The sequence below is a fragment of the Tasmannia lanceolata genome, unplaced genomic scaffold, assembly GCF_043159265.1.
Source record: "Tasmannia lanceolata isolate RefF3 unplaced genomic scaffold, GAP_Taslan_0.1 ptg000018l, whole genome shotgun sequence".
Taxonomy (NCBI): Eukaryota; Viridiplantae; Streptophyta; class Magnoliopsida; order Canellales; family Winteraceae; genus Tasmannia; species Tasmannia lanceolata.
Genome location: NW_027518695.1, coordinates 13,298,785 through 13,326,677, shown reverse-complemented (window position 1 = coordinate 13,326,677; position 27,893 = coordinate 13,298,785). Strand labels below are relative to the sequence as shown.

Genomic DNA, 27,893 nt, shown 5'->3' with positions numbered 1-27,893 from the left:
GTATAAGAAAACAGCTTCAAACAGGTTCAACATAACATTATGTTTCAAACTGATCTGCATAATGATAGAAAAAGAAATGCATTTTAAAGATGAGACTTATTAACAATGGAAAGTGTACACAAAGTAAGTTTCTGTTTTGATTTTCATTCCACCTACCTCTCAGATGGCATCCATTTGATCAGGGACAGAGGGACTCATTGACCTGAGAAAGGATCATATCACCATACTACTGGCTCTCAGAGCACTCAATTGCCAGCCTGAAATAGTAAAAAGTACTAGTAGTAGCAGGGCTGCCAATTCATTTTTTAGCAAAAGCCCAACCCAACCTGACCCAAATTGCACCCCTAAGTAGTAGCGAGTAGGAAACAGTATATCGAAAAAATAACTTGCATATGATATTCCTCTACATCCAGTCTGTGGGAGCAAGTAGATGGAAAATATTACAGCATTGAATACAGTTAAATACAAAATCCATTCATCAGACAAAATGGCAAACTGCCAAATGGACAAAACAGTACTTACAGAACCTTTTACTCATTCATCTAATCCCATCTTCAATGAAAAGACCTTCAAATATCAGAACAAAGGAAAATGGCATGGCACTTGAGAACGAATGTGGACATGTCAGCTCCTCCATCAATACCCAATTCGCAGTTCAAAGATAATGTCGAATGAATAACTTAAACTTCTTCACGCCTTGGCTCTCCTCCTGTCACGTATTGTAAGCTCAAATCTCCGAATTTCAGTTTATTTCCTCCAAATCTATAGATTATGGCTTGGATTTGGTAGCCGGGGCTAGTTGATCCTGGTCGGAAGCAACTGGGTTAAGGGTTCTAGAGACCGGCATGTCATGGTTGTGTTTACCCTCATATGTTGTGACGAAAGCTCTTGGGTCATCTGATGCCCTCTCCACATGCTTGCGCACGTTGCACTTGACACTGGTGCACCTATAGTAACTTCTGCATGGCCAAAACCATGTCTTCAATACAAATTAAGGAAAAGATAGTAAAAACCAAAAGAAACATCATATATTGCAGTCACAAAGATTTCTATCAAAACTTACATGCAGTGTATTAGAGAGATAAAAAGAAGCAGATTAATGAAACCTTAAAATTTTGAATAAATCACCTTACGAGAATGCATGCATGCATGTTTGCCCATCCATTCATATATAAATTTTGAATAAACCACCTTACGAGAATGCATGAATGCATGTCTGCCCATCCATTCATGCATGCTTATGAATGCACATGTATACATTGTTATGCAGATGTCTCGTATTCTGACAGTGATTGATATTTAAGCCCTAGCAGATTAATGTGTGTGATGTGCACACGGGTTGATGTGTATGATACCATTTCACACTAAATGGCACTCAGGTAATTTCTTGATGTAATGGCATTAATATATAAGCCACGTATTAGGATTAACAAGAGTTTTATTGCTTCTAATTTGTTTGGAATAAGTTGCACAAGAGCGAAGGCTTCTAGTTGAATCACTGGGGTCACCTCTTCTAGTAGAGCTCATAGTGCATTTTGTTTATTATCAGTCGAAATTTCTGTCTAGTAATGACTTTCAGACTCAGACAAAGACAGTCGTCAAAATTGCAAATTATATTCAATCAGAATAAGGTGTTGACTTCTCAGAAAATGCATTCCCTGTGGTACAGTTAAATCCCAAAACATGTATTAAGAATACAATCTACCATTTTCAACATGTGAGAAATTAAGTACTGACCTGGGATATGGATTCCCCTTAACGACCTTCTGCCCATATTTTCGCCAGCGAAAGCCATCCCCCAAGATCTCAGATTCTGTAGAAGCTTCCACCACAATACGGGGCTCCCGAACACCTTGCACTGTTGCTCCTACTTCATTAGCTTGATCTTCATTCTTCCTGAGAGGAAATAATGTCAAAAAAAAAAAATCAATAGAAGGAACGATACTCATCCACAAATTGAGGGAATAATGAAGAGAATTCATTTGCATATTTCGTCCTTTATCAACAAGTTTTGTCACTTATCAACAAAACCAAAATAAAATAAAGGACAAACTCATCTGTGCCTCTGAAAATGAGCAAATCAACACAAAATCACAAAAGTGGCCAAAATATACTGATATTTTAAAGTGGCCAAGACACTACTGGTTTCTCCCAAAAATAAAAAATAAAAATACAACAAATTAGCTAAAGTCTTACCTTCTCTTACTGTTTGGTTCATCGTCATCTCCATCCACTCCTTTGCTTCCTTCTTCACAATTGTCACTCGGACCACAAGAATTATCAGGAGTTCCAACACCATTGTTGAATGCCACAGCCATAGCATCCCGATGAAAAAGCACCTTCTCCGGATCATTAGGAGGTAGTGAGAAACCTGTCTTATTTGGGTTCTCTATTCGATCATCAGGACCTTCATTCCTCTCAGTAAGAGGATTACTCCATAGTGGGTTCCCACTATCTCGCTCAATCCCATCAGATACAAAACCTTGCCCTTGTGCCCCTGACGAGAGTCGTTTAGGGGGCTGAGGCTTGGGATGATTGTGCTCACCCTTGTAGACAATTTCTGCTATCTGCCCATCGAGTGATCTCTCAACCTTTTTCTTCACTGGGCAGTTTGGATGTGTACACTTATAATAACTTCGTGGATACTCACTACCTTTCACTTGCTTTTGCCCATATTTTCTCCAATTATATCCATCATAAGAAGGTCGATCTCCGCTAGTTGTAGGTAGTAGAGCCCTGTGATTTTGTTCCACTTTCTGAGGCACCAATTTTGAAGAGTCATCTATCTGCTTACTTTCTATTTGTGGTGACAATTTCTGGTGAAAATTGGACGAGGGCTTGGTTTGGACTTGGGCCTGCATCCGTGCTAAAGCTTGTTGATAACTGCAGTCAAAGTTTCCCTGGTTAAAGAAAAAATCAAGTCTATTAAGTTTCAACCATAGAAGAATACGAGCAAGGTCTTATTAATCCCAAATGTTAAGCGTATGCTCTATGTATTGCGTAAGAGAACCACGTCCAACTTATCATATATAACCTCAATGGAATTCATGTAGAGGACGTAAGCACACAATCTTTGAAAAAGCATCACAATTCTCTTCAGCAGTACCGATAAGAGGCTCTAACATGGTTAGTCGGTGAAAACCACATTCCCATGTCTAAAACACAGGAGCTGACCATAAAATAGAGATGTTCCTTAACCCTTCTAGACCTAACTGAGACAGTCGGACCAAGGATGTTGATAAACCCTGGGGCTATTTACAACCAAGGTTTAAAATTTCAGTTTCGGTACCGGTTTCGGACCTTGAAATTTCAAATTTTCGGTCGAAATCTGGTACAAAACCCGAAACTAATATTTTATTCAATATTAAATTTCAGCTGAAATTACCGAAATTTTGGTCGAAATTTCGGTAATTTCGGTGAAATATTAAATTAATATTAAAAAAAACAGATTTTTTGGGGCAAATTTCGGAAAAACCGAAATTTCGACCGAAATTCACAATTTCGGCCGAAATAAATGACCGTTTCGGTTTTTATGGATTTCGGTGTCGGTCTCCACCAAAATCCGAAATTTCGGATTTCAGTCGAAATTTAAAACCATGTTTACAACTAGCCAATTTCAAATTCTCAGATGATGTACTAGCAATGCATCAAAGATACTGTTGTTGATTCTCCCGAGAGGCCACAATTACCGCGAGCAAACATCTTAATGACGAGGAATACATTTTTTCTGTGCTATAATACTAATACTTGTATGTGATCTGGAATTCTGTCCAAGTCTGGCTTAGGAAGAGTTACGGGGAGTAAAACACGAATATGCCTACTTGCTCAAGAGAACTACATCCAACTGGTTATATAGAATCTCAATGGAACTCATGTAGAGGATGTTAGCATCACAATTTCTTTTCAGCAGTACCGATAAGAGGTGAAAACATGCTTAGTCAGTGAAAACCACATTCCCATGTCTAAAATACCAAAGTTAACCATAAAATATAGATGTTCCTTAACCGTTCTAGACCTAACTGAGACAATCATACCAACGAAGTTGAAAAAATTGAGAAATATGTGTTCTTTTGTAGACAGTATATATATAGCGAGAGAGGTGACAGAGACTAACCAGATTTACCAAGAGAGAGGCAGTGGTCCTTGAAACAAGTTTTGCCAAGGGTTTGTATACCACAGTGGAGTTGTGATCTGCTTTCAAAGCCTTATCAGACAAATACGAAACTGCTGTTCCAGACACCTCACCCTGCAAAATTTCGACACAAATCAATAAAGCCAAAAATCAAAAACATGAAAACCAGACATCTGAAATAAGCTACCAATGCCTAAACTCTAAAGTCCCAAAATAAAATGCACCTGAGATGAAATAATACCAACCGAAGCTGTAGTCACTGACGGCTTGAACCTCACTGTCTTGGGTCTAATTGCAGCTGTTGTTTCAGTGAACATAGTTGGGGGAGAGGCATTAATGGCACCACCAAGGAGCTCTGAGAAGGACTTGAAGCTTGTACAAGGTCTTGATGGAATGGGTTTTGCTATAACAATCCTCTCTCCATCTTTAACTTCCATTTTTAGTGAGCAAATAAATAAACCTTCACGTTGGTTTATGGTATAACATTAAAGTACTAACATTTGCACCAACTCCTTCAAACCCGCTCAAAATTGCCATCTGAATCAAAAACAAAAAAATAAGGACAAGAAGAAAAACACAAAAAACATGCTACACACTCTTTATGTTTGTGAAAAATTATAGCAGTGTTTCAATGTTGCATAGGAGAACAATTTGGAAACCTCCGTGGCAACTGTTTGATGGGATCTATGACAGAACAAGGGATGTTGTCCCATGCGATGTCAAATTGGTCCCCATTATCCCACCAAACAAAAAGCAGGAGTACATCCCGGATGATCAAATTCTTTTCCAAATTATAATGATACTAGCAATATATTAGTTATCTAACACTGGTTTTTAGGTGGAGACAGAAGAATTATAAAAACACTTGCTATAATGCTCTCCGACAAAACTTGGAAACATGAAAACAAGTTGAGAGAATAAAATACTAAAAATTCTCATCACACTTAGTTAGCACAAAAACACCCTGAAATACAAGAAGCCACCACTATATACTAGACATATAACACAATTTTCAGCCCTATTCCCCACATCTTCCCCAAACCCGATACATAGTTCTAGCAAAACAAACCATCATAAGAAACCCATAATCTATCCAAAAATAAATAAAATAAGAACAAACAGTTCAACCAGTGTTTAAAAATGCGGATTTGAAGCGGAACGCGGCCAAGAAAAATCCTTGTAGACTCGGCACGGACGCGGCAAAGAATGCGGTTGACACGGTTTACATGGTCATAACTCAGGAGAGTCAAAGGAGTTTATTGACTCTGTAGGGCAAAACACAGAATGCGGATGTGGTGCAACGCGGAATGCGGCCGAGGTAAAAAGGAGTCGACTCGGGTGTGTTCCTTGCCGAGTCAAGGAGTTTTTAAACACTGAGTTCAACAACAAAGAGAATTATGGAGTTCAACTTCAACCCACCAGATTGATATCCAATTACGTCAATCTTTCATCAAACAATAACTCAATGAGGCATTTTCTCAAACACTTCCCATGGAAACTTCATGGGTCAACCTCAGAGTTCCCTCCCATCACAAAAATAGCAAAAAATACACCCACAAGGATATATGAAAGAAAAGCCAAGCAAAATGGATAAAAATAAATGCTATTGTGCATATGGGGTTAACAGCCCTAACCTACACATACCCATCCAAGCATTGTCTGTGTCTGTGAACATAGATAGAGCAACAGCATAGATAAAAGAGCTTATACACCCAAAAGAAATGTATATGAATAATTCTCCAGCTTACAGAGTAACAGGTGAAGGGACAAAAGAGAGTTAAATGATTCTGAAAAGAGAGTTAAATGATTCTGTATATACCATTTTTCTCTGCTAGTGAGCAGTTGGAAAAAGCTAAAGAGTAATTCAAATGTCAGGCTATTTTTATTTTTTAATGTGACAATCTAAAACAAAACAAAATTACTTTTGCAAAAGACAAATTTAAATAAATAATAAATAAAGGGAAATGTTATCGGCACTACTGTATTTTGATGAGGGCACTCTCAGTTTCTTAAAAGTACGGCATGGCCGGCACCATAGGATGATCCAAACCGTCCATTAGATGGACCACAGCCTAAATAGGTTGTGCCACAAAAATCATTTTTATAGGCTGATCCTAAACCTCCGATCTGAAGGTTAGAGGATTGATCCTAACCCTCTATAGATCGGAGGGTTAGAATCAACCTGTGGAAATAATTTTTGAGGCACAACCTATTTAGGCTGTGGCCCATCTAATGGACGGTTTGGATCATCCTATGGTGCGGACCATACCGTGCTTTTAATAAAGTGAGGAGTGCCATCATCAGAATACAGCAGTGCTGATAACATTTCCCTAAATAAATGGAGGACTGAAAAACATAAAAAGCTGTTATATGGATTGGACTGCCCTTGACTGCAAAATAATAATGCAATTTTGGATTTGGGTAATTTCTAATTTTCACATGCTGTAAAAGGACTATTTAGCCCTTGATTTTAAGGGCTGGAATGAATATGTAAAGGGTAGAATCAGTCATTTTGCTATGGTGAATGTCAATGAGGAAGTACCATTTTCATTTTTTTCACATTTGAAACTTTTGTTTTTCAATTGGAACTTTTTTTTTTCTTTTTGTGGAATAGATAATGAACATTTTGAGTAAATTTTCAAGATATTGCCAATCCATGAATTTTTTTTTTCATTTTTAGCACCCTATTCTTTTTAATTCGTGATTTTTTGAAAGAAGAATAATTTCCTACCCCATTATTAGGGCTGCAACTCGGGTCGGGCGGGGTCGGGTCGGGTTTTTTTTCGGAAAACCCACGATTCCCAAACCCGGCCCTACCCATGATAAATCTCGGGTCAGGTCGGGTTTTTTCACGTTGACGCAATTTTTTTAGGAAAATTCTTGTTTGGCAAGGCAACTCAACTCATAGAAGTAGAAATTACACTCACATTACACTTGAATCAAACAATGCTGTAATCAAACAATGTTGTAATTACAATTAAACAATGCTCAATCAAACACTTGAATCAACTCAACTCATAGAAGCAGAAATTACACTCACATACGATAACAGTGGGTGCATGGGTTTTCACTTTTAACTTTTAACTAACAATAGAAAAAAATGTACATACTATAACTCATGTAACTCGGGTCGGGTCGGGTCGGGCCCCTTCAAACCCGGCTCAACCCGAGATTCATGCGGGCTTTTGAATGCTCAACCCGGCTCGACCCGAAACCCATGAAACCTGAACCCAACCCAGGCTATTTTCGGGTCGGGTCGATGCGGGTCAGGTAAAACCCGGCTCGAGTTGCAGCCCTACCCATTATTTCCACCTTATTATGGTGAAAATATTGATCCAGACCATTCATTTAGTGGGCCCGAAATTGATTGGCCATCAGATTGATTAGACAATCATAAAATGACTTAAGATCAAAAGGTTAGTACCTTCTAATAAGAACAAAAATACTTGGGGGCCTACCAATCCAAATTGGGATTTGATTTTTGATAAGTACAATGTTAAAAATAGTAGTTGAGATATTCTCATGATAAATAATTAATGTACTATTTTTTATGTGATTTTATGGGTTAAGGAAGGATATTGCATGAAAAATAAAATGATAAAGAAAAGACTGTTGATATTTGCACTACCATGGTTTGATAATAAGACAAACTCACCTTGTCTTATATTATTTAACGAGCTGTCAAAAGTTATTACAATTCCAAAAAATCTCTCAACAGCCAATTAAAAAGGAAAAGAAAAGTTAAGTTTGTGTCATTATCAAAACATGGTAGCGCAGATATCAATAGCCTAAAGAAAAAACATAAAGAGAAAAATAAATAAATAAATGGAATATCTTTTTATGGTGAGAACAAGGTTAATTAGAGGCGGCCTACGTGAAATTCATTCGGCCGTTCATTTAGTCCTAAACCCTAAACCCTAAATCCTAGGCTCCCCAAGGTTATTACCCATCAGATAACAATCATAACTATTGAAATTAAGGGCTATGATCGGAACAAAAGTTTAGAATTTTCTAATCAAAATAAAAATACTTGAGGGCCCACCAATCAAAATTGTGATTTGATTTTTTATTACTATAATGTTAAAATGGTAATTGCTATATTCTCACTATAATAAAGTACTATTTTGTGTAATTTTAAGGGTTATGAAAGGAAAAATACATGAAAAGAAGAGATAATAAAATATAAAAAGAAAAATAAATAACTGAAATATTGTTTTTTTATTTAAAGTCCTCTGTTTTCTTTTACCTTTTTTTTTTATGGGGAGTCGATTTATCCATTTGGGGAGTGGATTTATCACTGCCCTTTTTTTTTTTTTAATAATTAGTTGGAGATCAAGAAAGTTTGGTAGAGGCTGATGTGAGCACGTGGGAATGCTTTAGATTTTATTGTTTTTCTTAAAGCCTCAACTGATGGCAACTAGAAACTGACATTCCACGCCTTGGACTGGTAGCTGGATATAATACTGATATACACCATACGTTGGTGTATATCTTTTAAATTATTTCTCCTGTTTTTTTTCCCTTTCCTTCCCTTTTTCTTTCTTTTCTGATCCCTCAAAATAAAGGGAAGTGATATATGCACCCTATTTTTTTTACTTGGGACAGCCACCTCAAGTGTATCGATGATGCATAGGGGCTGATTTACTTCATGGGGGAAGTGTTCAATGTGCCTGATTTAGATGGGGGTGGGTGGGGCAGGCATTATATTGCCAGAGTTTTTTAAAAATACAAGGCCCCACAACTTTATTGGCAGATCCAAACTGTTCATTTGTTGGGTTAGATTCATCCTATGTAGATGATTTTTGGGGAACGACTTTATGTTGGGCCCTACAAATGAATGGTCTGTAGTTAACTTGCATATTCTCTCTCTCTCTCTCTCTCTCTCTCTCTCTCTTTTGTAGTTAACTTGCATCGAAACAGAATAAACCACATGGCTTTACCCAGGGTTTACATGGCACCCGAAATCCTTCCCCCATAGACTTTACTTCCCTAAAGAATGCTTAAGCATCCAAAAAGAGCCCAAGTTCCGGGTTTTGCAAGAAGATTTCTCTTCCGCTCCGGTAGATATGGTTGTACCTCTCCCCCATTCTCTTAGGACTCCTTCACACGTTATTCAGATTGAGATGTTGCCTTCTACCGAGTAAGATGGTCCCTACCATTATTTTTATTTTGCCCTCACACTCCTTATCCTGAGTTATTTATGCCGTACCTGCACTTGCCCTGTTCCACTCCCATTTTTCCCATTGATAGATGATTTGTTGGGCCCTAATGGCAATTTTAATTGATTTATAGTTTGCATTTAAAACTTTTCTTCCTTGCTGACCTAGTTGTTCATGGCTTCTACTGATGAGAATTGTTTATATCAATGCCTGCTTGAGGTTAGTCTATACGTTTCTTGTTGGGTTATTAACAACTAACTTAAAGTGAGTATGCTTCATTGGTTTGAATATTTCCAAATGTCTTGATCTTTTTTTCTTCCCGATGACATTTGGGTTACTTTAATTGCAAGACTTAGCACTTCAAGCTCTCAGTTGTGAGTGATTGCATGGTTGGTTTAGTACTTCTGGTCAAAATTGGCCGAACTTGTTGAACCATGTACTGGTTCTTGCACGTCGGCATATGCATAGTTGGGAAATAGATCTGCACGCCAACAACCAGAAAAGCTAATGCACAAGAGGTGATCCGGAGTTGGTCTTGCAAAATGCAAGAGAATTTTAAGTGGACACTGTCACACAGATTGCCTTGAGTTGGTAATCTTGTCCTTTCACTTTATTGAATGGCCGATTTCACTGCAACAAAGCTCCCGTGCCACCGAGATTTCACTGCAACAAAGCTCCGGCACGATCCGACTTACTGCAACAAAGCTCCGGCATGATCCAACTTAGATCGCCCCAGCGCACAATGCCAACAAGCACTCATCAAACATGGGTTGGCTCCTTCACTGGAATCAAACTGAAGAAATGAGTATTGATGACATACACCCAGAAAAAATCTATATGCCTTTGTGTGTTTAAAAGAAACACCCCAATGAGATCCAAACCAACACGGAGAAACTCTCCCCCATAGTTGGTTAACTTCCTGTTAGTTTCAACAATAATCACATCAGATTTTCAACAACAGCAATTACAGCTTTATTATGACATAGGAGGGCTACCCTTTTCAAGGGTGGCCACTCTTCCCTGTAGAAGTCATCAAGTCTCAACAGAAACACAGTTACAGACTTAGAGTCCTTGAGTTCTCCCAACATGGATAGTCCTCACTTTCTATTCTACCTAGCTATTCCCTCTCATCCATAAATTCTAAATATCTACTGCTAACCTAATGCACATAAAAAAATACACATTCATACCCAAGAAAGGTTAGCTGTGCTCGTACACAATCTGTCGTACAAATTGACCGCGCACCTGTGGCCGTGGCCGCTGCTCCGCCAGCCTCTTGCTATTTTGGTAACGCACCTGTAAACCAAAGACACAGCAAAAGCCTAATTCCACCCAATTCTTCTAAAAAATGAAAAATGGAAATGCCTACAACAGTAACAGAGGGGGGACAATCAAAATCAAGACCACCTAATTACTGGAAGAGGAACTCCAATATTATTTGCATATGGGTGTTGAAATATAGGTACAGGGAAGGATTGTCAGTCTTTGCTTTTGAAAATTGGAGGTTATGGTAATTGTTCCAAAGTTTTAACTCCCCTGTTATCTGATTTTTACCCTAAGAAACAGAATTGAAACCTTTGCTAAGTTCTCTAAACTATGGAATGCTCCCATGAAAAAGAATGTGCAAACAAAAGCTGGCTACCTTCTTTTTGAAGCATCTCTCCTTCCTCTTGAGACGGAATTTGTTCAAGGCAGCTTCTCTCTGTGCAAATCGGTTTTGATTCACCGCACTCCCACTCCCACTCCCGCTACCACTTCCAACACCGGTCCCACTTTTTCCAACTGCACCATTTTCGCTCTCCATGTTCATCCCTCCACCATTCACAGCCATGCTGCTTCCATTTTGTCCATTGCTCCCATGGTTACTGCCCGATACACTCTCATTCCGGCTGTAATTGCCAGCATTACCTTCCACGGGCCCACTGAACAAGGTTGATGATCCGCATTGTGGGGCCATGCTCTTCAGTGACAAATCATCTTGGTCAGGTGGTGGAAGCTTCTGCTGGTGCTCCATGCTATGTACATGGTAGCGACGATGGTGGTGGTAGTGGTAATGGTGGTGCTGAACTTGGACGGGGCCCCCGCTTGGTTGCCCCGCTTCAATGTTCAAGGCCACATCATCCTTTTCTGGTATCACTTGCTGAGGTGGACCACCACGACTCTGCTTCACAGGCTGGAAAGCAGAGGAAGGGTGCAAACAATTTGCTATCAACGTGGATGGAGACTCGTCCTTGAGAGCTGCTGGCTTGGTGAAGCCGATTTTAGTGCTGGACCCCATGTCATTGTTGTTGCTATTGCTGTTAGAATGCTGGTTGAGTGGGGTTGCATTAGAATTAGACGGAAAATTGTACACAGAGTTCATTTTCACCGCTTCCAAGCTATTATCAAGTGGAACAGAATAGTTTCCACCAAATCCTGTGGGAGTCTGCGTAGTAGCAGCAACATTGTTGTACCTGCATGGTAGTAGAATCAAGGTTTTAAATTTCGGTTTCGGCTGAGATGCAGAAATTTCGGAAAATTAGTAATATTGTCAAAAAAATTCATTTTTACGAAATCAACACAGAAATTTCGGCAAAATTTGGGAAATTTCAGAAATTTCGGGTTTTGTGGGTTTCGGTCCCAGCAGAAATCCGGCCTAACTTTCGGTATTTCGGCCGAAATTTAAAACCTTGAGTAGAACTATAAGAATGCCAAATCATGTTTGTACATTTTCTACAACATTAATGAAATATTCAGTGACAAAAGTATAATTTCTTCTTCACACCTTGAGAAGGCTGACAGATCTGATCGTCTCAAAACATTACGCTCCTCATGTATGGCACTTCCACCATCTCCAGCTGATCTCAGCCTCTTTAAGCAAAGAAAGAGGGATGGTAATTCTTGAGAATCATCAATGGCTTTATCTTTGAATCCTGAGATCTTGGAGAGTTCTCTTGGAGCTTCAGCGACTCCAGTTCGCATCTGAGCAATGGCAACGCTATTGGCTATTGCACTAATCAGATCAATTGCTTGGATCCCCTCTTCGCCGAATGCACTGTAGCTATTGAGTTCCAGAGCTGCCTCATTTGATTCCTTGTTATCTCTTTCAGGGCCTGAACAGTGATTTTGCTTTGTGCCTGTTAAGTTGATAGATACTTTGTTTCTTGGATATGATTCAAGGTTCAAATCTGGACTTGTAGGTACTCCAATCTCCAAGTCTTTACCCATTTCAACATTTTCTGCAAAACAGAATTATGTCAGGTAAAGAAGCTACAATTGTGAGAAATAATACAGAAATTACAGCATTTAGAGCCTAATGCGTGGAGAAACATTTTATGCATACCGAGAAGTTTCTTTTGTTCTTGGGACTCCCTTGTGGCAGTCTTAGGCACCCATTCGTTGCAACATGTTTCAGGCTTTAGATGAATAACCAAGGCGCAAGTACTATCCTGAGGATCGGCTACCAGATCTGAAGGGGAAATTGGTTGGGGCCTGTCAGCTTCTATTGCCCGTTTTGTCCAGGAACTCTGCAAAATGAAAACAGAAAAAAGTCTCAGTATCTGCAAGTATTCAGTTATGATTTTGTTCATAATTTTTACTAGTCAGCCCTACACGTGCAATGCATGTTTATAGGCTTTAGATTTAATAATATAGGTTTAAGAAATACACTAACAGTAAACTACTTGCACAAGTTTAAATCTTGTGTAGTTCTTCAATTCACATATATGATATGCACAATGGCATGGATATAGCATATGGATTTTATAAAAAAATAGAAAATGTAAAATATCTCAAAATGAGATCTTATAAAATTTCGAAACCAAAAATAGTTATTTTAAATCAAATTGAAACAGTAGATGTACAATAATGGCTGGAGATATGAAGGTTTTATCAGTTGGAGAACTAGACTACAGAGCAAAAGCAGATACATGCTCTTGACCATGCACGTATAACTGCATGCATGGCTATCCACATCCCACATCCAAATATGCACACATACAAATGGAAGCACGTGTCTAATCATAAGTACACCCTTCTTGCATATACCTAAGAAGTAAGAACATAGGTGCATTTGAATATGAGCATTTGTGGGTTTAATAATAGGGACCATCTTATGATATTTATACATAATACATGAGCCACATTTCACAGGCAATTCATATAATTTTGTAACACATGTTGGTATAATATACCACTAATACACTTGCAGTTTTGGTTTCAGTATGCGTTTTGATTTCAGTATGCATTTTGGTGGAAATGGAAACAAAGACATAATGGTCGTTCATTTCGTGTCAGTACAGGAGATTGTTGGCATATTGAATGTTGTGTCAACTCTTCTAAATTCTAATATCATCTGAAGATATTGTCATCATGAATCTCTTCTTCCATGGAAGGATTCCTCCTTGGGCCCCTCGAGCACGACTCCGCCTAGCAAGCATTGTAATTTCACATCAAAAAACCAAAAATTGAGGGATGGTCTGATACTAGATGATGAAGCCAAAGTTGCAGATGGAAGAATTCCAAGACTTGCACAGAAAGAAATCAGTAACAAAGCCTAACTAGGGTTGCAGGTTAGCAAACAAAAAAAAAAATTAAAGCACCAAATAAAGACCCCTTCTAGATTTTCAATTTAGAATTTATATAGAGACCCCTTCCAGATTTTTCAATTTAGAATTTACAGTGCTAATAGTCATATCTTCATTTTAATGAATTTAGTTCTACTAACGAGCTAACAATTAAAAAACACCTTCTTAAATGTCAATACCCTCCCAAAGTAATGCACTCGAAGTCCAATGAGACTTGTTGAACAAGCTAACTAAACTACCAACTAACCTTAACCAAGTAAATTGAGAAATATTTCACAAAATTTAGAGAAATCTTCTAAATTTGGATCAAGCCTCATACCTATTGAAGGAGAAGTTGTTTTCGGCATACATGAAATGTGATCAAATAAAAAATAAAAAATGGGAATCTTAAATGACGCACCTGAGTGCCACTTCCATTATCACTTCCATCCCCGGCATTCAGACCAATACTCTCATTATCATTCTCATCATTGCTTCCAGTATTGTTGTCAGACTCATCAACACTCTTTGATTTTATAGACTTCTGAGTTTGTATGCCACTTTCACTCCCGCTACCACTAGACTGGATGAGGAAGAGAAATTATGCCAAGTAAAAGGAAGAAATAATAAATGAATGAGAGAAAGTATGTAAAAGAAGTTAAAGCTATGAGCCATGTTTCATAAAATGAACACTGAAAATGTGGACATGATATGTCAACTATAAATAAAACCCAATGTTAAGCGTATTTAAAAGAAGGGCTAGTTTAAAGATGCATGCTATTCATAACTATATGTATGCAACAATAGTGATTCGAACCTAGCTAGTGGAAACTGAGTATCAAACTCACACTGTGGAATCTCCTCCAAACATGGTGCCAAAGGTTTTTAAGCTCATTCTTTCGAATAGGCTTCACTAAAAAGTCAACTGCACCCTTTGACAAGCATTTTAAGACTATGCCCATAGAATCATGAGATGACATCACTGCGCACAAAGCTCATCAGGTGTAGCACTTAAAAGTATTGAATGGCATCATGAGAAACAACCCGTTCATTAACATACTTACTAGAAACTAGAGGGATATAAGAAAAATACTCACTAATCACAGGAATATTCCTGCAGGTTTTGTGGCTCATGATCTTGGATAGAAGGCCAATGCCAGAAAGATAAGGCATGACTACCTCAGTCAAAACGAGATCAATATGATTGGTCAGATCTTCTAAGAGTTTCCATGCTTGTAGTCCATTTCCAGCAACAGTAACTGCCAATGCACAATTAAGCATTAGAAGTGCAAAATATAACCATATCTGTGGTGCATACATATTTTCCTAACAAGGTATGATCCATAGACAAAGGTGGAATGGCCATAGATAATGAATAAGAACACAAATATGATTCAGATTTTCTCCAACGAAAAACAACCAGCTCACTAAAATTCATAATATAGCTGCATAAATGTATATGTATAATTAAAATCGTATGAATAAAAGGCCATTTGTAATTTTGAAAAGTTCAATCCTGAAAAAGCACATGATCACATAATTTCACCATATAGGATTATGTCCTTGATAACGTCCTATCCTAACACATAAGCAGGCTAAATGTCTCATCTTTCAACTCAGCCACGGATAACATTAGGCTAAGAACTTCCCTAACAATGACAAAGAGGACAGAGAGTGGGTCCCTTGTCTTAAGCCACGGATAACATTACTGCTCTTGAAAAATCCTATCAGACATCTGTTAAGAAGCAGGGAAAAGGTGGTGGTGCTTGAGATGCAGTCCAACATCCAAGAGATCTAAGTCTGACAGAAGCCCGTCTTCCTTAAAACATATTCTAAGACCATCCATTCCACACAATTGTAGGCCTTCTCGAGTAACCCTCTGCTTTATTTGGGTGCAAGGGATGCATTCGTGGCCAATCAGAACTCTATTGAGGGTTTGCCGGTTTGACAATATCCTACAAAAGCTCCTTGGGTAAGGGAAATGAAAAGCAATTTTGTAAAGACTGTTGACTCAGCTAATAGGCCTATAATCTTTGGCTTCCGTAACACCTTCTCATTTTGAGATAGTTTGTGTGAATAATGAGAAGAAGAGAGAAGAAGAAGAAGAAAAGGGTTTGGGGGAATAGAGAGAGTTGACTAGGTCCCCACAATTGGCGCATATATCATACATGACCAACTTGCTCAACATAGAATGTAGCTTTGGACTCGCTACACCCTTAATAAGAACATTTGCTAATAGATCTTCTGTCTACACAAATGGTAGAAAACTTCTTTGGAGGTGTCTCTCTCTCTCTCTCTCTCTCTCTCTCAGTTGTGAAAACAACCAATTACTCTTTTATACTTTAACCCCCCCCCCCCTTTTTCTCTCTCACTTGTGGACCCTCTTTTTAGGGTTGGCCTACACGTGGCCCCTTTTTTGGGTTGGCCATTACATGTGGATTTTTAATATCAAGGAGGTTTGAACTCAATACCTTTGCTCTGATACCAAGTGAAAACAACCAATTACTCCAAAAGCTTAAGCTTTGGAGATGGCGTTATTTAATCTTTTTATACTCTAACATGTGTTTGTCCACGTCAATATGCTTTGCTAGATCATGCTGAATAAGATTGTGAACAACGCTAATGGCCACCTTATTATCACAATAAAATCACATTGGTCTTTCTGGCTCTCTCTCCCATGCACAAACATAATAATATGCAACCAACACAATTCAGCAATTCCCTGACCCATTGCTCTATATTTGGATTTTGCTCCGGACCTTGCCACCACTGATTGTCTCTTGTGGTGCCAGGTCAAAAGGTAAGGTAAGATAGCCAGAAGTAGACCTACGGTCGTCAACAGATCCAGCCCAATCGGCAACAACGTAGGCTTCCACTTGTAGGTGACCATGGTCATTAAACACAAGCCCCTCTCTAGAAGCCACTTTCAAGTACCTCATTATACTCTCAAAATCCGCAAGATGAGATACCCTAGGATTATGCATGTACTGACTGATCACACTAAGGCTTATGTGATCTCAATACAAGTCAAAGACAACTACAAAAAGGGACCGACCATTATTTGAAACCGCCTTTTATCTTGTAGAAGATCATCATCATTTACACCCAACATTGATTAGGATCAATTGTAGCTTCTGCGGCCTTTGCCTCAAGTTTCCCGAACGCACAGTAGGTGGGTAAAAGAGATTAATATGAAACATGAGCTAGAAATATTGTACGAGTACCTTTGTGAAAAGCAATAGGAAGGTTAAGGTTGTCACCAGAATCAACTGAAAGATCGTTTGGATCTGATTCTGTGGGGTCTGTTTGGAACTAAGCAATGTTAAAGTATAAAAAGATAAATAACGCCTTTCTCCAACAGCTTAAGCTTCTGGAGAAGCTGGTAAGTTAACATGGTATCAGAGCCAAAAGTCTCGAGTTCAAACCTCTTGGATAGCAAAAATTCACATGTGATGGTCAGCCCAAAGTGGGACCACATGTGCCACGTGTTTGCCAAGTGGGCCACACATGCGGGAGAGTGTTAAAGTATAAAAAGATAAATAACGCCTTTCTCCAACAGCTTAAGCTTCCGGAGAAGCTGGTAAGTTAACAAGCACCAAGTCCTAATGCTTCTGTTAGATGAGCATGGTCCCAAAGAGAGTGAGAAGGAAAAAGAAGAAGTGAGGGAGAAGATGAGTCTCCTAAGGAGAGCTCCCATGTAATATGATATAAATATAGATGTCCAGATAGGGTTACATGTACAAAGACCAAAATATCATGTAAGTAACAGTCCCCTCAAGCTGGAGTGTATATATCATACAACTCAGCTTATTACAAATATCTTTCTACTTGGGTTTTGCCAATGGTTTAGTGAATACATCGGCCAACTAATCTGCAGAACCAGTGAAGATGGTACTAATCAATCCACTCTGAAGATTCTCACGAATTAAGTGATAGTCAACCTCAATATGCTTCGTCCTCCCATGAAACAAAGGATTAGAGGCGATATGAAGTGTTGTCCTATTGTCACAATGCAAAGATGCTGGAGATGAAGAATGAATGCCAATCTATGTCTAAAGAGACCTAACCATTCAACCATTTCAACTCTCCACATGTATGAGCCATAGCTTGATACTCAGCCTCAGCCAAGGTATTGAACATACTCACATTAGAAAACAGTAAAAAGAAAAGGAGATAAGATCTAACCAACTACTCAGCAAGTTCAGCAATTCTATGTGGAAAAGATGATATTCAACCTACTGCTCAAAGATTAAGGAGTAGCAAATGAGGATTGTATACATGTCAGTTTTTGAGAAATTAAACTTATTTGATATTGTGATCTTACGGTATGTGATATTACCAAGAGATCCCCCCCCCCAAAAAAAAAAAAATTCCAGTTCTCTTGCACACAGCCCTGATTTATTCACTGTATTTTTTTTTTCAAACTTGATTGGCTACCATCTTAAACTATTTCATTCAAAGGATAAGACTTGATGAAATATGGGAGATTTTAAATGGGACATCCTTCCAAACATATGTAATATATATTATCCATGCTCCTTTTTTGTGTGTAAGCATGATTGAAACTGGCCAGCAAAGAACAAAAACAGATAAACAGAATATTAACATCTAGTAATTTGCAAAGTTTTCTTAGCATCATATAAATCCAGCAAAAAACAAATAAATAAATAGGATCAAACGAAAGTATTTGACATCTAATCTGCAAAACAAAGAGTCCGTTTAAAATTTCCTATGCATGTAGAGAAATCCCTTATGTAAGCAGATAAATACAGAAAAAAACTGCAAGATGTGTAAAAGGAAATTCATCTCAACTGCACTGCATGAAAAAGTTGTTCAAGATAAGTAACTAAAGATTGTCACCATTCAGAAAGAGCAAAACCATCGCACATATAACTACCTCTCGACAGATACTAGCATTTAGAACGAGATAAGGAGCATACAACATTTAACAAAAAGAAATCCAGTTTTCATGATAGGAGATTAGAAAAGTTTGTGGTGTGTGTGTGTGTATATATATATATATATATATATATATATATATATATATAGAGAGAGAGAGAGAGAGAGAAGTGTAGCTACACATACGTGTAGCTAACTTAGCTACACCGACGGCTTAAAATCAGTGTTTAAAAATGCGGATACAACGCGGAACGCGGCCAAAGAAAATCCTTGTCGACTCGGCGCGGACGCGGCCAATAATGCGGTTGAGGCGGCCAAGTCATATGAGTTGTAATTTTTTTAAAAAAAATAAATACATAAAATAAATACAAAAAATATAGAGATGAGGTATATTCTCCCCCTTTTTACTTGAGACAGCCCCCTCTAGTGCAAAAGAGTACTCATAAATAAACTAGAAGGGGTTGTCCCAAGTTAAAAATTGTGACAAGTATGTCACTTCCCAAAGATTTAAATGAACAGGGGTTAAAGAGGCATGATAAAATAGCTCTGGCGTAGTTCCCGAAGTCCCTTCCACGGATTTCATAAAAAAATGAAATAAAGGGTCAAATATATCACTTCTCTTATTGGTTGATTAGTGAAAGGACATGTAGCCATGCTAGCTCATGATTCAGCCTGCCTTTATAGCTATCCAGCAGTAGCGTGTACAGTCATAAAAAAATGAAAATAAGGCATGAGATATCTGCCCCTTTTGTTTACTTGGGACAGCCCCATTTAATATATTTATAGCTATTCATTTACATTAGAGGGGCTATCCCAAGTAAAAAAGGGCTGATAGCATGATAGCATGGCATGATCCAACGGCTCATATCTCTGGCATCTCTAAGCATTAGGAAAGAGAAAAAGTGAAATAACCTTTTCCCCTTTGAAACATCTTCGTTTCAATGTGAAAACAACCAACGAAACCAGGCGGTGAAAAGATTTGTTCTAAATCAACTCTCTGCATATGAAATCTTGTTTTTTTCTTTTTTTTCTGAATCTTTCTTGTTCGACATGACTCGGACTCGGCCGAGTCTGTGACTCCTTGACGCGGCCACCACCATTCCGAGTCGACTCGGCCGAGTTCCGAGCCGAGTCAACGAGTTTTTAAACACTGCTTAAAATACAGTGTGCCCACATTGTTTGGGTGATCGAAACCATTCATTTGATAGGCCCTCACATAGATAGGGTGTGCCCAAAAAATCAGCTCCATAGGATCATCCCAACCCTTCAAACTGTGGAGGCAAAAATGGACAGATTTGTGAAGGTTTTTACTCGTCAATTTTTGCCTCCACAAATCGTAGGGTTGGGATGATCCTATGAAGCTGATTTTTTGGGCACACCCTATCTATGTGAGGGCCCATCAAATGAATGGTTTGCATCACCGAAACAATGTGGGGCCCACTGTATTTTAAGGCGTCGGTGGAGCTAAGTTAGCTACATCCGTGTAGCTACACTTTTCTCATATGTATATATAAAGGCAGGAAGCCTAAGCAGCCACTATAAGCCCTTGTGATAGCAAATTTAACTTGCACATAAAGCCCATCTACCTCTTGATCATTTAGAACAAATATTTTTTGTTGTGAAGAACCTGTTACTAACCTTCATAACTGCAATTCCGAAGCAGGGCACTGACAACGTGGCGGGTCGAATCGTCATTTTCTACAAGCAAAACTTTGAGGGATCTGTGGGGAAGAAACCTCTCCCATTGAACAAAAGGCCCGTGAGGCTGTTGTTGCTGTTTCTGCAAGCCAGACTCAGAGGCCAAGACGATGATCCCTTCACATCCGTCATTTACATCCCCGCCAGCCTCGTTAACCCTCGATTCATCTTCCTCTGAGAGTCTGTGACCCTCTCCAACAATGCTACCTCTGACTTCCTTGGGCTCATCCCGCATGTGGTAATTCAGTTCGGCCGATCCTTTCTTCCGAGCAACTTTGTTGCTCATTCGAATACTCCCCATCAACCAGATTCAAAAAGACCAGAAGGCACTGGTTCGAACCGATAAGAAACCCTCATCGACTCGACACGAGAACTCGCACATTCCGTTACATAACCAAATCCCTCAAAAGACTCCTACCAACTTAAATCACAGAATTTAAAGACACAAAAAACAAAGGTCATACCAAAACCAGATCCGCAGCCGCAAACGAATAGCAATGTCAATCTCAACCCATAGACAGAGAACTCAAACCCCTGGCACCTGCTCTGACCCCCTGCCATCACAGCATGATATCAGAAAACCTTCCAAAGCCCACAAATATCTACCCTAACAAAAACAACAGGTTTGAAAATCCAACAACGAACAAACAGGAAGCGATATCGATCCACAACACTAAACAAACTACAACCTCTAGAACCACTGCAAAATACAATATAAGGCCCTATTTTGATTGCAAGAAAAAAAAATTCTGATAGAATTTTTTTTATTTTTATAATGATTATGGTTAATTTAGAGGGATATAATCATAGATTGAAGGTCCCTCTGAATAAAAATGTATTAGGGCTAGTTTTAGCTATCGTATTTCGTGTGTAAAAAAAAGTAGGAAACTTTAGAAATATTTTTGCTTTCCAAACTTTTCTAGAAAATTCCTGCAATCCATACATAGCCTGATTTCAAGATTTTTCAGCAACGAAATCCCTTAGCTTCGTCACAGAACAATCCAGGCATGAACAATAATAAATCATCATTAAGCTTCCAAAAAATTAACAAAAAATTACATCATAATTTCAACATTTTTTTTTTCAACGAAATCCCTTAGTTTCGACACAGAATGATCCAGGCATGAACATTACTTAATCGTCAATAATCTCTCTAAAAAGTAACAAAAAATCATATCATAATAAACAAACCCTAGAAAAAATCAACAGCTAAAGAGAAATGAGCTGGAGAAAGTACCCGAAAAAGGGACAAGAAACAGCAAGAACAAGCCGAATCGGAGAAAAAAACAGGCCGGAAAAACGAGAGCTTTGTTTTTTTTCCGGTAGAGAAAAAGGAGAATTAGGGTTAGGGTTTGTCTTTCTCTCTTTCTTTTGCTCTTGGAGAAGGGTTTCGACTGACCAGAAATCTGAGAAACTGAAGTGAGATAAATATCCGCAAAGAGGAGAGAGAGAGAGAGAGAGAGAGAGAGAGAGAGAGAGAATAATCCAAACTATGCTGACGTGGAGCAAAGAGAGGTGTAGAAAGCGCGGAGGTGCCACGTAAGAGGAGAGGCATCCTACGTGGACAAAATCGGAGGAATGGAGGGTCTGACGTGGACAGAATCCCGATTGATACACCCGGATCGGGCCTCCGCCACGTGGCTCAAGGCCCGCCCAGTGAAAGACCCTCAATTTGCGTTGGTGGGGAAAGATGTCGCTTTACGCGATCTTTTAGGATGGGATGACTTTTTAAAATGACGGAAAAACCCTTCCTTTGCAACAGGATAAGATCCAACAGAAAAATATCTTGCAAAACTCGGACCTCGATTTTTGGATATCCAATGTTTCGTTGCCACGTGTCACTTTTGTAAAGGGAGATTATATTTTCACCCCCTCTGCAGTACGCAGTCGTCCCTTTATGACGTGAACAGTGCACAAATTTAAAGCTTTTTATTTATTTATTTATTTATTTGGTAAGCCCGGTTTTAGGCAAGACCCCGACCAGAATTCATTAATGGAATAACAATTACAATATGAGATATGGGACTCCATTGGAGGGTGGACATGAGACGGGTGTATTTCCACACCTTTGAAGGAACAGTCATGCTTGGAGAGATAGTCAGCAGCTTGATTTGTTTCCCTCTAAGAATGCGTCATTTGCCAATTTGTGAATCTAGCTAGAATCAGCTTGATTTGAGCTATAGTTTTCCTTTTCTTCCAAGGATATTTGTACTCCCCTGCTATAATTTTTTCTGCTATTTGAGAGTCACATTCGATCCATAGATTCTTAATGCCTCTGTCCTTAGCATCACGTTAAAAGTGAGGCGAATACGTACTGCCACACGGGGGGGGGGGGGGCAAAAATATCATCACCTATAGAAAGACAGCTTGAACCCTATTCAATTTTTACCACGATGGACATTCAATTCATGATAAAATATGGGAGATGATATTTTCACCCCTACAGCACGCATTCACCCCCCTTTAACGGTGACATGACGTCAAAAAGCGTTAAAGTTGCCCACTGTTCAGTGTGTTCATGTTATAATGGGGCGAATGCATACTGCAAAGGGGTGAAACATCATCTCCCTAGAATATCCTTCTAAATTAACTACAATCATATTATTTCCCCCTAAACCGTGAGATAAAATTTCAAAGGAGAAATTTCCCATCAGAAATATTATTCGTGAAATCCAGATAGGGCTGTTTGGATATATGGCCAATAAGAAAAATATTTTCCATGAAAAAATAATCTTCCAGCATTTGGTAAAATTAGTTTCATGCTTTTTTTTTTAATAAAATAAAAAATTTCCCTGGTTTTTAAAGAAAATTGCAAACCCTCTAGACTTGGAATTCTTCTTCCATGGTTGATTATTTTTCACAGAAAATATTTCCTCATTTTGTTCATAGCACATTATGATTTGAGTATAAATAAATATAGACCCCCAAAATGTTCTCTAAAATATGAGTTAATGCTTACCTTCCTTTGCCTTAAAGGATGGGCCCCACTTATCTCTAGTTGGGTCCAACATAAGCAATAATAATTGGTCACACGATTTTCATAGGTGGGTCCCATTTAAACGTGTACCAATTGGGGGAAGTGATATATTCTCGCCCCTTTTTTTTGCCTTGACAGCCCCCTTTTTGTGTATTTATGACTTGTCTTTTTCACAGGACTGGCTGTCGCAAGTAAAGAGAAAAGGGCCAATATATCACTTCCACGACCCATTAGGCCCTTGCACCCATCTGTAATGGGGTCCACAAGATGGACGGTTCCATCGACATCTATCTGACTTAAATGTATATGGAGGAATGCTCCACTTGGGACGGACCTCATTTGAATAGAGGCAGTGAATATCTTGTATTAAAATTATGAAATTATCTATCCGCACCCTTTTCATCCCCGAACTACGCCATGTATAGGGGTGTCAACGGATCCACTTTGGGTCGGATCCACCTATGTCACAGTCACGATCCATTCAAATTCCTTATCGGTCGGGTCGGAGTCGGATTGTTCTTAGGATCCTACTTTCGACGTCATGATCATGATCCATTTTAATTCGAACCGTCCATCGGAGTGTCCTATTATGTCCCACTAAGCTAAGTAAACAATTAATTTTAAAAAAAAAAGAGATAGAATGGCAGTCCACTATTAGTGTGTCTCTATGCATTTTCTTCAACTAAATTAAAATTTTATCTATGTTTAATCTATGTTATAATAATGCTTGTAAATAATAAAACTAATCAAAATTGCATACACAAATATAATGTATAACTATTATCAAAGAATATGATGCATAAAGAACAAAACCCCTCTCTCTTTTCCTTCGTGAAAGAATGAAATGAAACGACTGAAATGGGAGAAATCGCATTCACATCCGATTCATTAAGTGATTAGAGAGGTTTTGACCAAAGTACCCTTCATAGAAGGGTTAGCATTAACAAGATTTGGAGGGTATTTTTGTATACCATTTCGGATCGTGACTATCTAATGGGCATCTATGGCGTGCCCATGCACAATCCAAAATTTTTTGGATCCCAGATTTGATGATCCAAAATATGCCCATGGATCCTATTCATATGTCTAGATCCCGTTCATTAACATTTGGATTCGGATGATCCATCGGACCGTCTGGATCCATTAACACCTGTAAAAAGACTATTCATAAACGTAGTTAGCGAAACTCTGTTTTAAGCGGAGTTTTTTTTAATAAAAAAACACATTTTATTAGTTTGCCATTTAATAGTCCGTTTAAATCCTTTACAGTAAAAACAAACTTCATTTTTTGAGGAAAACATTTTAAACACATTTATAACGTTGTTTTTTGGTCAACTTTCGAACTTTAGCCGCATTTCTGTGTGTTTTCATTTTTTTTTACTACATTCTCTTTAAACCAATACCATATTAAACTCGATTTTTTCATTTTTTTTTACTACATTCTCTTTAAACCAATACCATATTAAACTCGATTTTTTCCCATCCTTTTTTTTTTGCCCTATCATGCTCTGCTATGCAAGGTTTTAAATTTTGGCCGAAATCCAAAATCAAAATTTCGGTTAGGAGGGAAATCGACACGTTCCGAAAGCGAAATTGCTGAAATCTACAAAATTTTGGAAATTTAGGTTGAAATTTCGGACCGGAATTTCGGCTTGCGGTCAGGAGTGAAATCAAAACATTCTGAAACCGAAATTGCAAAAATCTACAAAATTTCAGGAATTTAGGTTGAAATTTTGAAAATTTAGGTCGAAATTTTGGATTTCGGTTAGGGGCCAAATTGAAATGTTCCAAAACCAAAATTGCTGAAATCTACGAAATTTCGGTCGAAATTTCAAAAATTAAGGTCGAAATTTTGGAAATTTCAGCTAATTCTTCGATAAAATATTAATTTTTTATTTCTTTACAAAATTTCAGCCGAAATGACCTAAATTTTGGCCCAAAATACAGACATTTTGAGCGGTTATACAGAATTTTGGCTGAAATTTTGTGATTTTAGCTTAAATTTCGGTTTTGGTGAGGACCGAAACTACCCCAAAACCGAAATTTAAAACCTTGATAAGGTTTCATAAATACACCAGAGGGGTTGCCAGGGAAGAAAAGGGGGCAAAAATATCACTTCCCAGCGCTCTATAGCAGCGAATGGAACTGTTCTCTGTGGGTTATCTAGGGAGATGACTCTTTCAACCCCCCCTCTTAACGTGATTTGCCGTTAACCCCCCCTCTTAGGATGATGCCCCCCGAAACAACAACAACCCCCCAGGTGACACAAACTCACCTTGTCTTTTATTATTAACCAGCTGTCAGAAGCAATTACAATTCTCAAAGCTCTAGGCAGCCCATTGAAAAGAAAAGGCGAGGTGACTTTGTCTCGTTATCATCAAAATATGGTAGTGCAAATATCAGTAGCCTTTAAAATTTCTAGAAAATAAATAGAGGATATATTTGGTCCCAAAGATGAGAGAGAATGCATGTGTAGGGTGCTACCTCGTTGTAGTACAATGAGGAGGGCCCACTACGGCATAGTAGGTCTGATCTTAAGTTGATCGGAACCATCCATTTCAAAACATTAGGATTGAATGATTGGTGTAGAATTTGGGGCGCCACATCGTATTACAGTGAGGCCGTGCACTACTGAATCATTCCCCTCTAATGCAATGCTAACATTTTATGTGGTTTTTGGCCACATCTAACTTCCTATATGTGAAGACATCAGGCTCTTTCTCTTTCTGAGATTTATATGATACTTGGGGTTATCTTTCCAGGAATTTACAAAGAGCACTAAAAAGTGCAATAGGGCCTACCTATTTGGATGATCTAAACCAATCACTTATTGGTATGTTGTAAATAGGAGTTGGGTCTGTAGCTCAATGGTTGAGCCTTTGTATCTCAACGTTAAAGTCGCAGGTTCAATCCCAGCTTACCTACCAAAAAAATGTTGCGGATAGGTTGTTCCTAAAAAGAAATATTGTCCGTATAATTTTAGGCCGAAAACTAAGTAATATGTTTCATCTTTCGAAATCTTACAGGAAGTATATGATCAGATCAGCTGATCCAAACAGCAACCATAAGCTCCATTAAATCGTAGTGTCCAGAACTCCTTGATAGGATGATCCCAGGCCCTTGATTTGTAACGCCTTACTTTGGGTTCTACCAATTGAAAACCCGAGGTCCTATTAATGTATTGGATATAATCTTAGTATTGATTTTGAGACCAAAACTGAGTATTGGACTCAAAATTGAGTTTAATTTTGAGTCCAATGATCAGTTTTGGGCTCAATCAATTCTCAAAATCCAAAACAAAGACGTCTTAAACCATTGACTTTTGTGGTCCTTTATCTTACGCATGGGATATCCGTTTCGGACAGGACCAAAACCACATGGGTCACCTCATGATATTCTATAAGATCACGTCATCGGACATTCACCCTGTAAGACTAGAAAAGGGCGATGATTTTTTTGCCTGCCCTGTAGGATAATACGCCCCCTTCTAACGTGATTTGACCTTAAAAGCGTTAACAAGGGGGCGCATTATCTTACGAGGGTGTGAAAAAATCATCTCCCCTCAAAAATCGCCTATTACCATTGATCAGAAGAGTCACTTTCTACTTGATTGTTCTCAGTTCACTACATGGAATACATATCAGAAACCTTGTGGGCTGTAGTTGATGATTGAACTTTACAACATGGGGACATTCTTAAACACATGAAAAGGTGAAGATTCGACTAAAACAAGGATAGATATACCAATGTTGCCACCACTAACACATTATCTCTCGGCTTTTCTTACTCTTTTTTTTTTTTTTTTCAGATGCTTTCCTTTCTCTTCCCTTTTGTTTCTAGTTATGTGGCTGTATAGCCTATAGAGAGCATCCAGAGAAAGGGAGAGAATGATCATTTTGCCTTTAGCCCGTATGAATGTGAGTTGTAGACTATGTAGATATAAGGAGACACCTTTTTTCTCCTATGAAAGAGAGAGGTCATTTTTATTCCCATTCGAATGGCTGTCTAGATGACAGAGAGCACATGAGAGAGACTGTTACCTTTCAAACAGGTGAATTATTCATACTAGATGCGTGTCGGATTCCAATACTTTAGGATTCACTATGGCACATGATAGAGTGAAGATAAATTCGCACTGCCTGTTGGATGATTCGCACCCGTTTCACCTGAATTGCCTTCAAAAAGCATTAAAGTCTTATGCTCTTTGGCGCTTTGTGATGCCAATTCACAAGAAAGGGGTACGAATCATCCTACAGGGAGTGTGAATTTATCATCTCCCCTATTTTTTCTTAAATACTAAAACAAACTTGTAATTATCACATATTTTGAGTTTTATCTATCATAAAAAAAAAAAAAAATTTATATGGAGATAAAACATTATAGGGAAATGATATCAACACAACCATATTTTGTTATATGTACAGTCCTAGCTTGTTTTTTTCTTTTTTAATTGGCTCATGAGAGCTTTTTGGGAACCATAATTA

At 38.4% G+C, this 27,893-nt stretch overlaps 2 protein-coding genes across 8 annotated transcripts; both read right to left on the bottom strand.

Annotated features, from left to right (window-relative positions):
- Nucleotides 1-373: 373 nt before the first annotated feature.
- Nucleotides 374-6,081, bottom strand: LOC143850894 (WRKY transcription factor 44-like). 6 transcript variants are annotated; one of them, XM_077360176.1, is made up of 6 exons: nucleotides 5,952-6,081; nucleotides 4,357-4,669; nucleotides 4,115-4,246; nucleotides 2,197-2,900; nucleotides 1,738-1,896; nucleotides 374-959 (listed from the first exon to the last, which is right to left on the bottom strand). In XM_077360176.1, exons 2-6 carry the CDS (start codon nucleotides 4,567-4,569, stop codon nucleotides 770-772), a joined length of 1,398 nt encoding a protein of 465 aa, XP_077216291.1. In that variant the 5' UTR covers nucleotides 4,570-4,669; nucleotides 5,952-6,081; the 3' UTR covers nucleotides 374-769. The 6 variants fall into 6 exon arrangements, with proteins under 6 accessions (XP_077216291.1, XP_077216290.1, XP_077216292.1 ...); XM_077360175.1 differs by lacking the exon at nucleotides 5,952-6,081 and adding an exon at nucleotides 5,777-5,915; XM_077360177.1 differs by lacking the exon at nucleotides 5,952-6,081 and adding an exon at nucleotides 5,767-5,789.
- A 3,557-nt stretch (nucleotides 6,082-9,638) lies between these two features.
- Nucleotides 9,639-21,841, bottom strand: LOC143849617 (two-component response regulator-like PRR37). 2 transcript variants are annotated; one of them, XM_077358702.1, is made up of 10 exons: nucleotides 21,670-21,841; nucleotides 20,373-20,986; nucleotides 14,933-15,094; nucleotides 14,684-14,817; nucleotides 14,257-14,418; nucleotides 12,614-12,797; nucleotides 12,056-12,509; nucleotides 10,934-11,744; nucleotides 10,482-10,587; nucleotides 9,639-10,073 (listed from the first exon to the last, which is right to left on the bottom strand). In XM_077358702.1, the coding sequence occupies exons 2-9, from the start codon at nucleotides 20,731-20,733 to the stop codon at nucleotides 10,492-10,494; spliced, it is 2,364 nt and encodes a 787-aa protein (XP_077214817.1). In that variant the 5' UTR covers nucleotides 20,734-20,986; nucleotides 21,670-21,841; the 3' UTR covers nucleotides 9,639-10,073; nucleotides 10,482-10,491. The 2 variants fall into 2 exon arrangements, with proteins under 2 accessions (XP_077214817.1, XP_077214816.1); XM_077358701.1 differs by lacking the exon at nucleotides 9,639-10,073 and having other exon boundaries at nucleotides 10,240-10,587.
- Nucleotides 21,842-27,893: the final 6,052 nt, after the last annotated feature.

Excerpts from the sequence above, each read along its gene's own strand:
- LOC143850894 (XM_077360176.1), bottom strand. The coding sequence starts at position 4,569 with ATGGAAGTTAAAGATGGAGAGAGGATTGTTATAGCAAAACCCATTCCA. Across the intron at positions 4,247-4,356 it reads TTGGTATTATTTCATCTCAG|GGTGAGGTGTCTGGAACAGC; the intron begins GTGCATTTTATT and ends GAAATTTTGCAG. Across the intron at positions 2,901-4,114 it reads CCTCTCTCTTGGTAAATCTG|GGAAACTTTGACTGCAGTTA; the intron begins GTTAGTCTCTGT and ends TTCTTTAACCAG.
- LOC143849617 (XM_077358702.1), bottom strand. The coding sequence starts at position 20,733 with ATGGGGAGTATTCGAATGAGCAACAAAGTTGCTCGGAAGAAAGGATCG. Across the intron at positions 14,419-14,683 it reads TTTGGAGGAGATTCCACAGT|TCTAGTGGTAGCGGGAGTGA; the intron begins GTGAGTTTGATA and ends TTCCTCATCCAG. Across the intron at positions 12,510-12,613 it reads AGAACAAAAGAAACTTCTCG|AAAATGTTGAAATGGGTAAA; the intron begins GTATGCATAAAA and ends TCTGTTTTGCAG.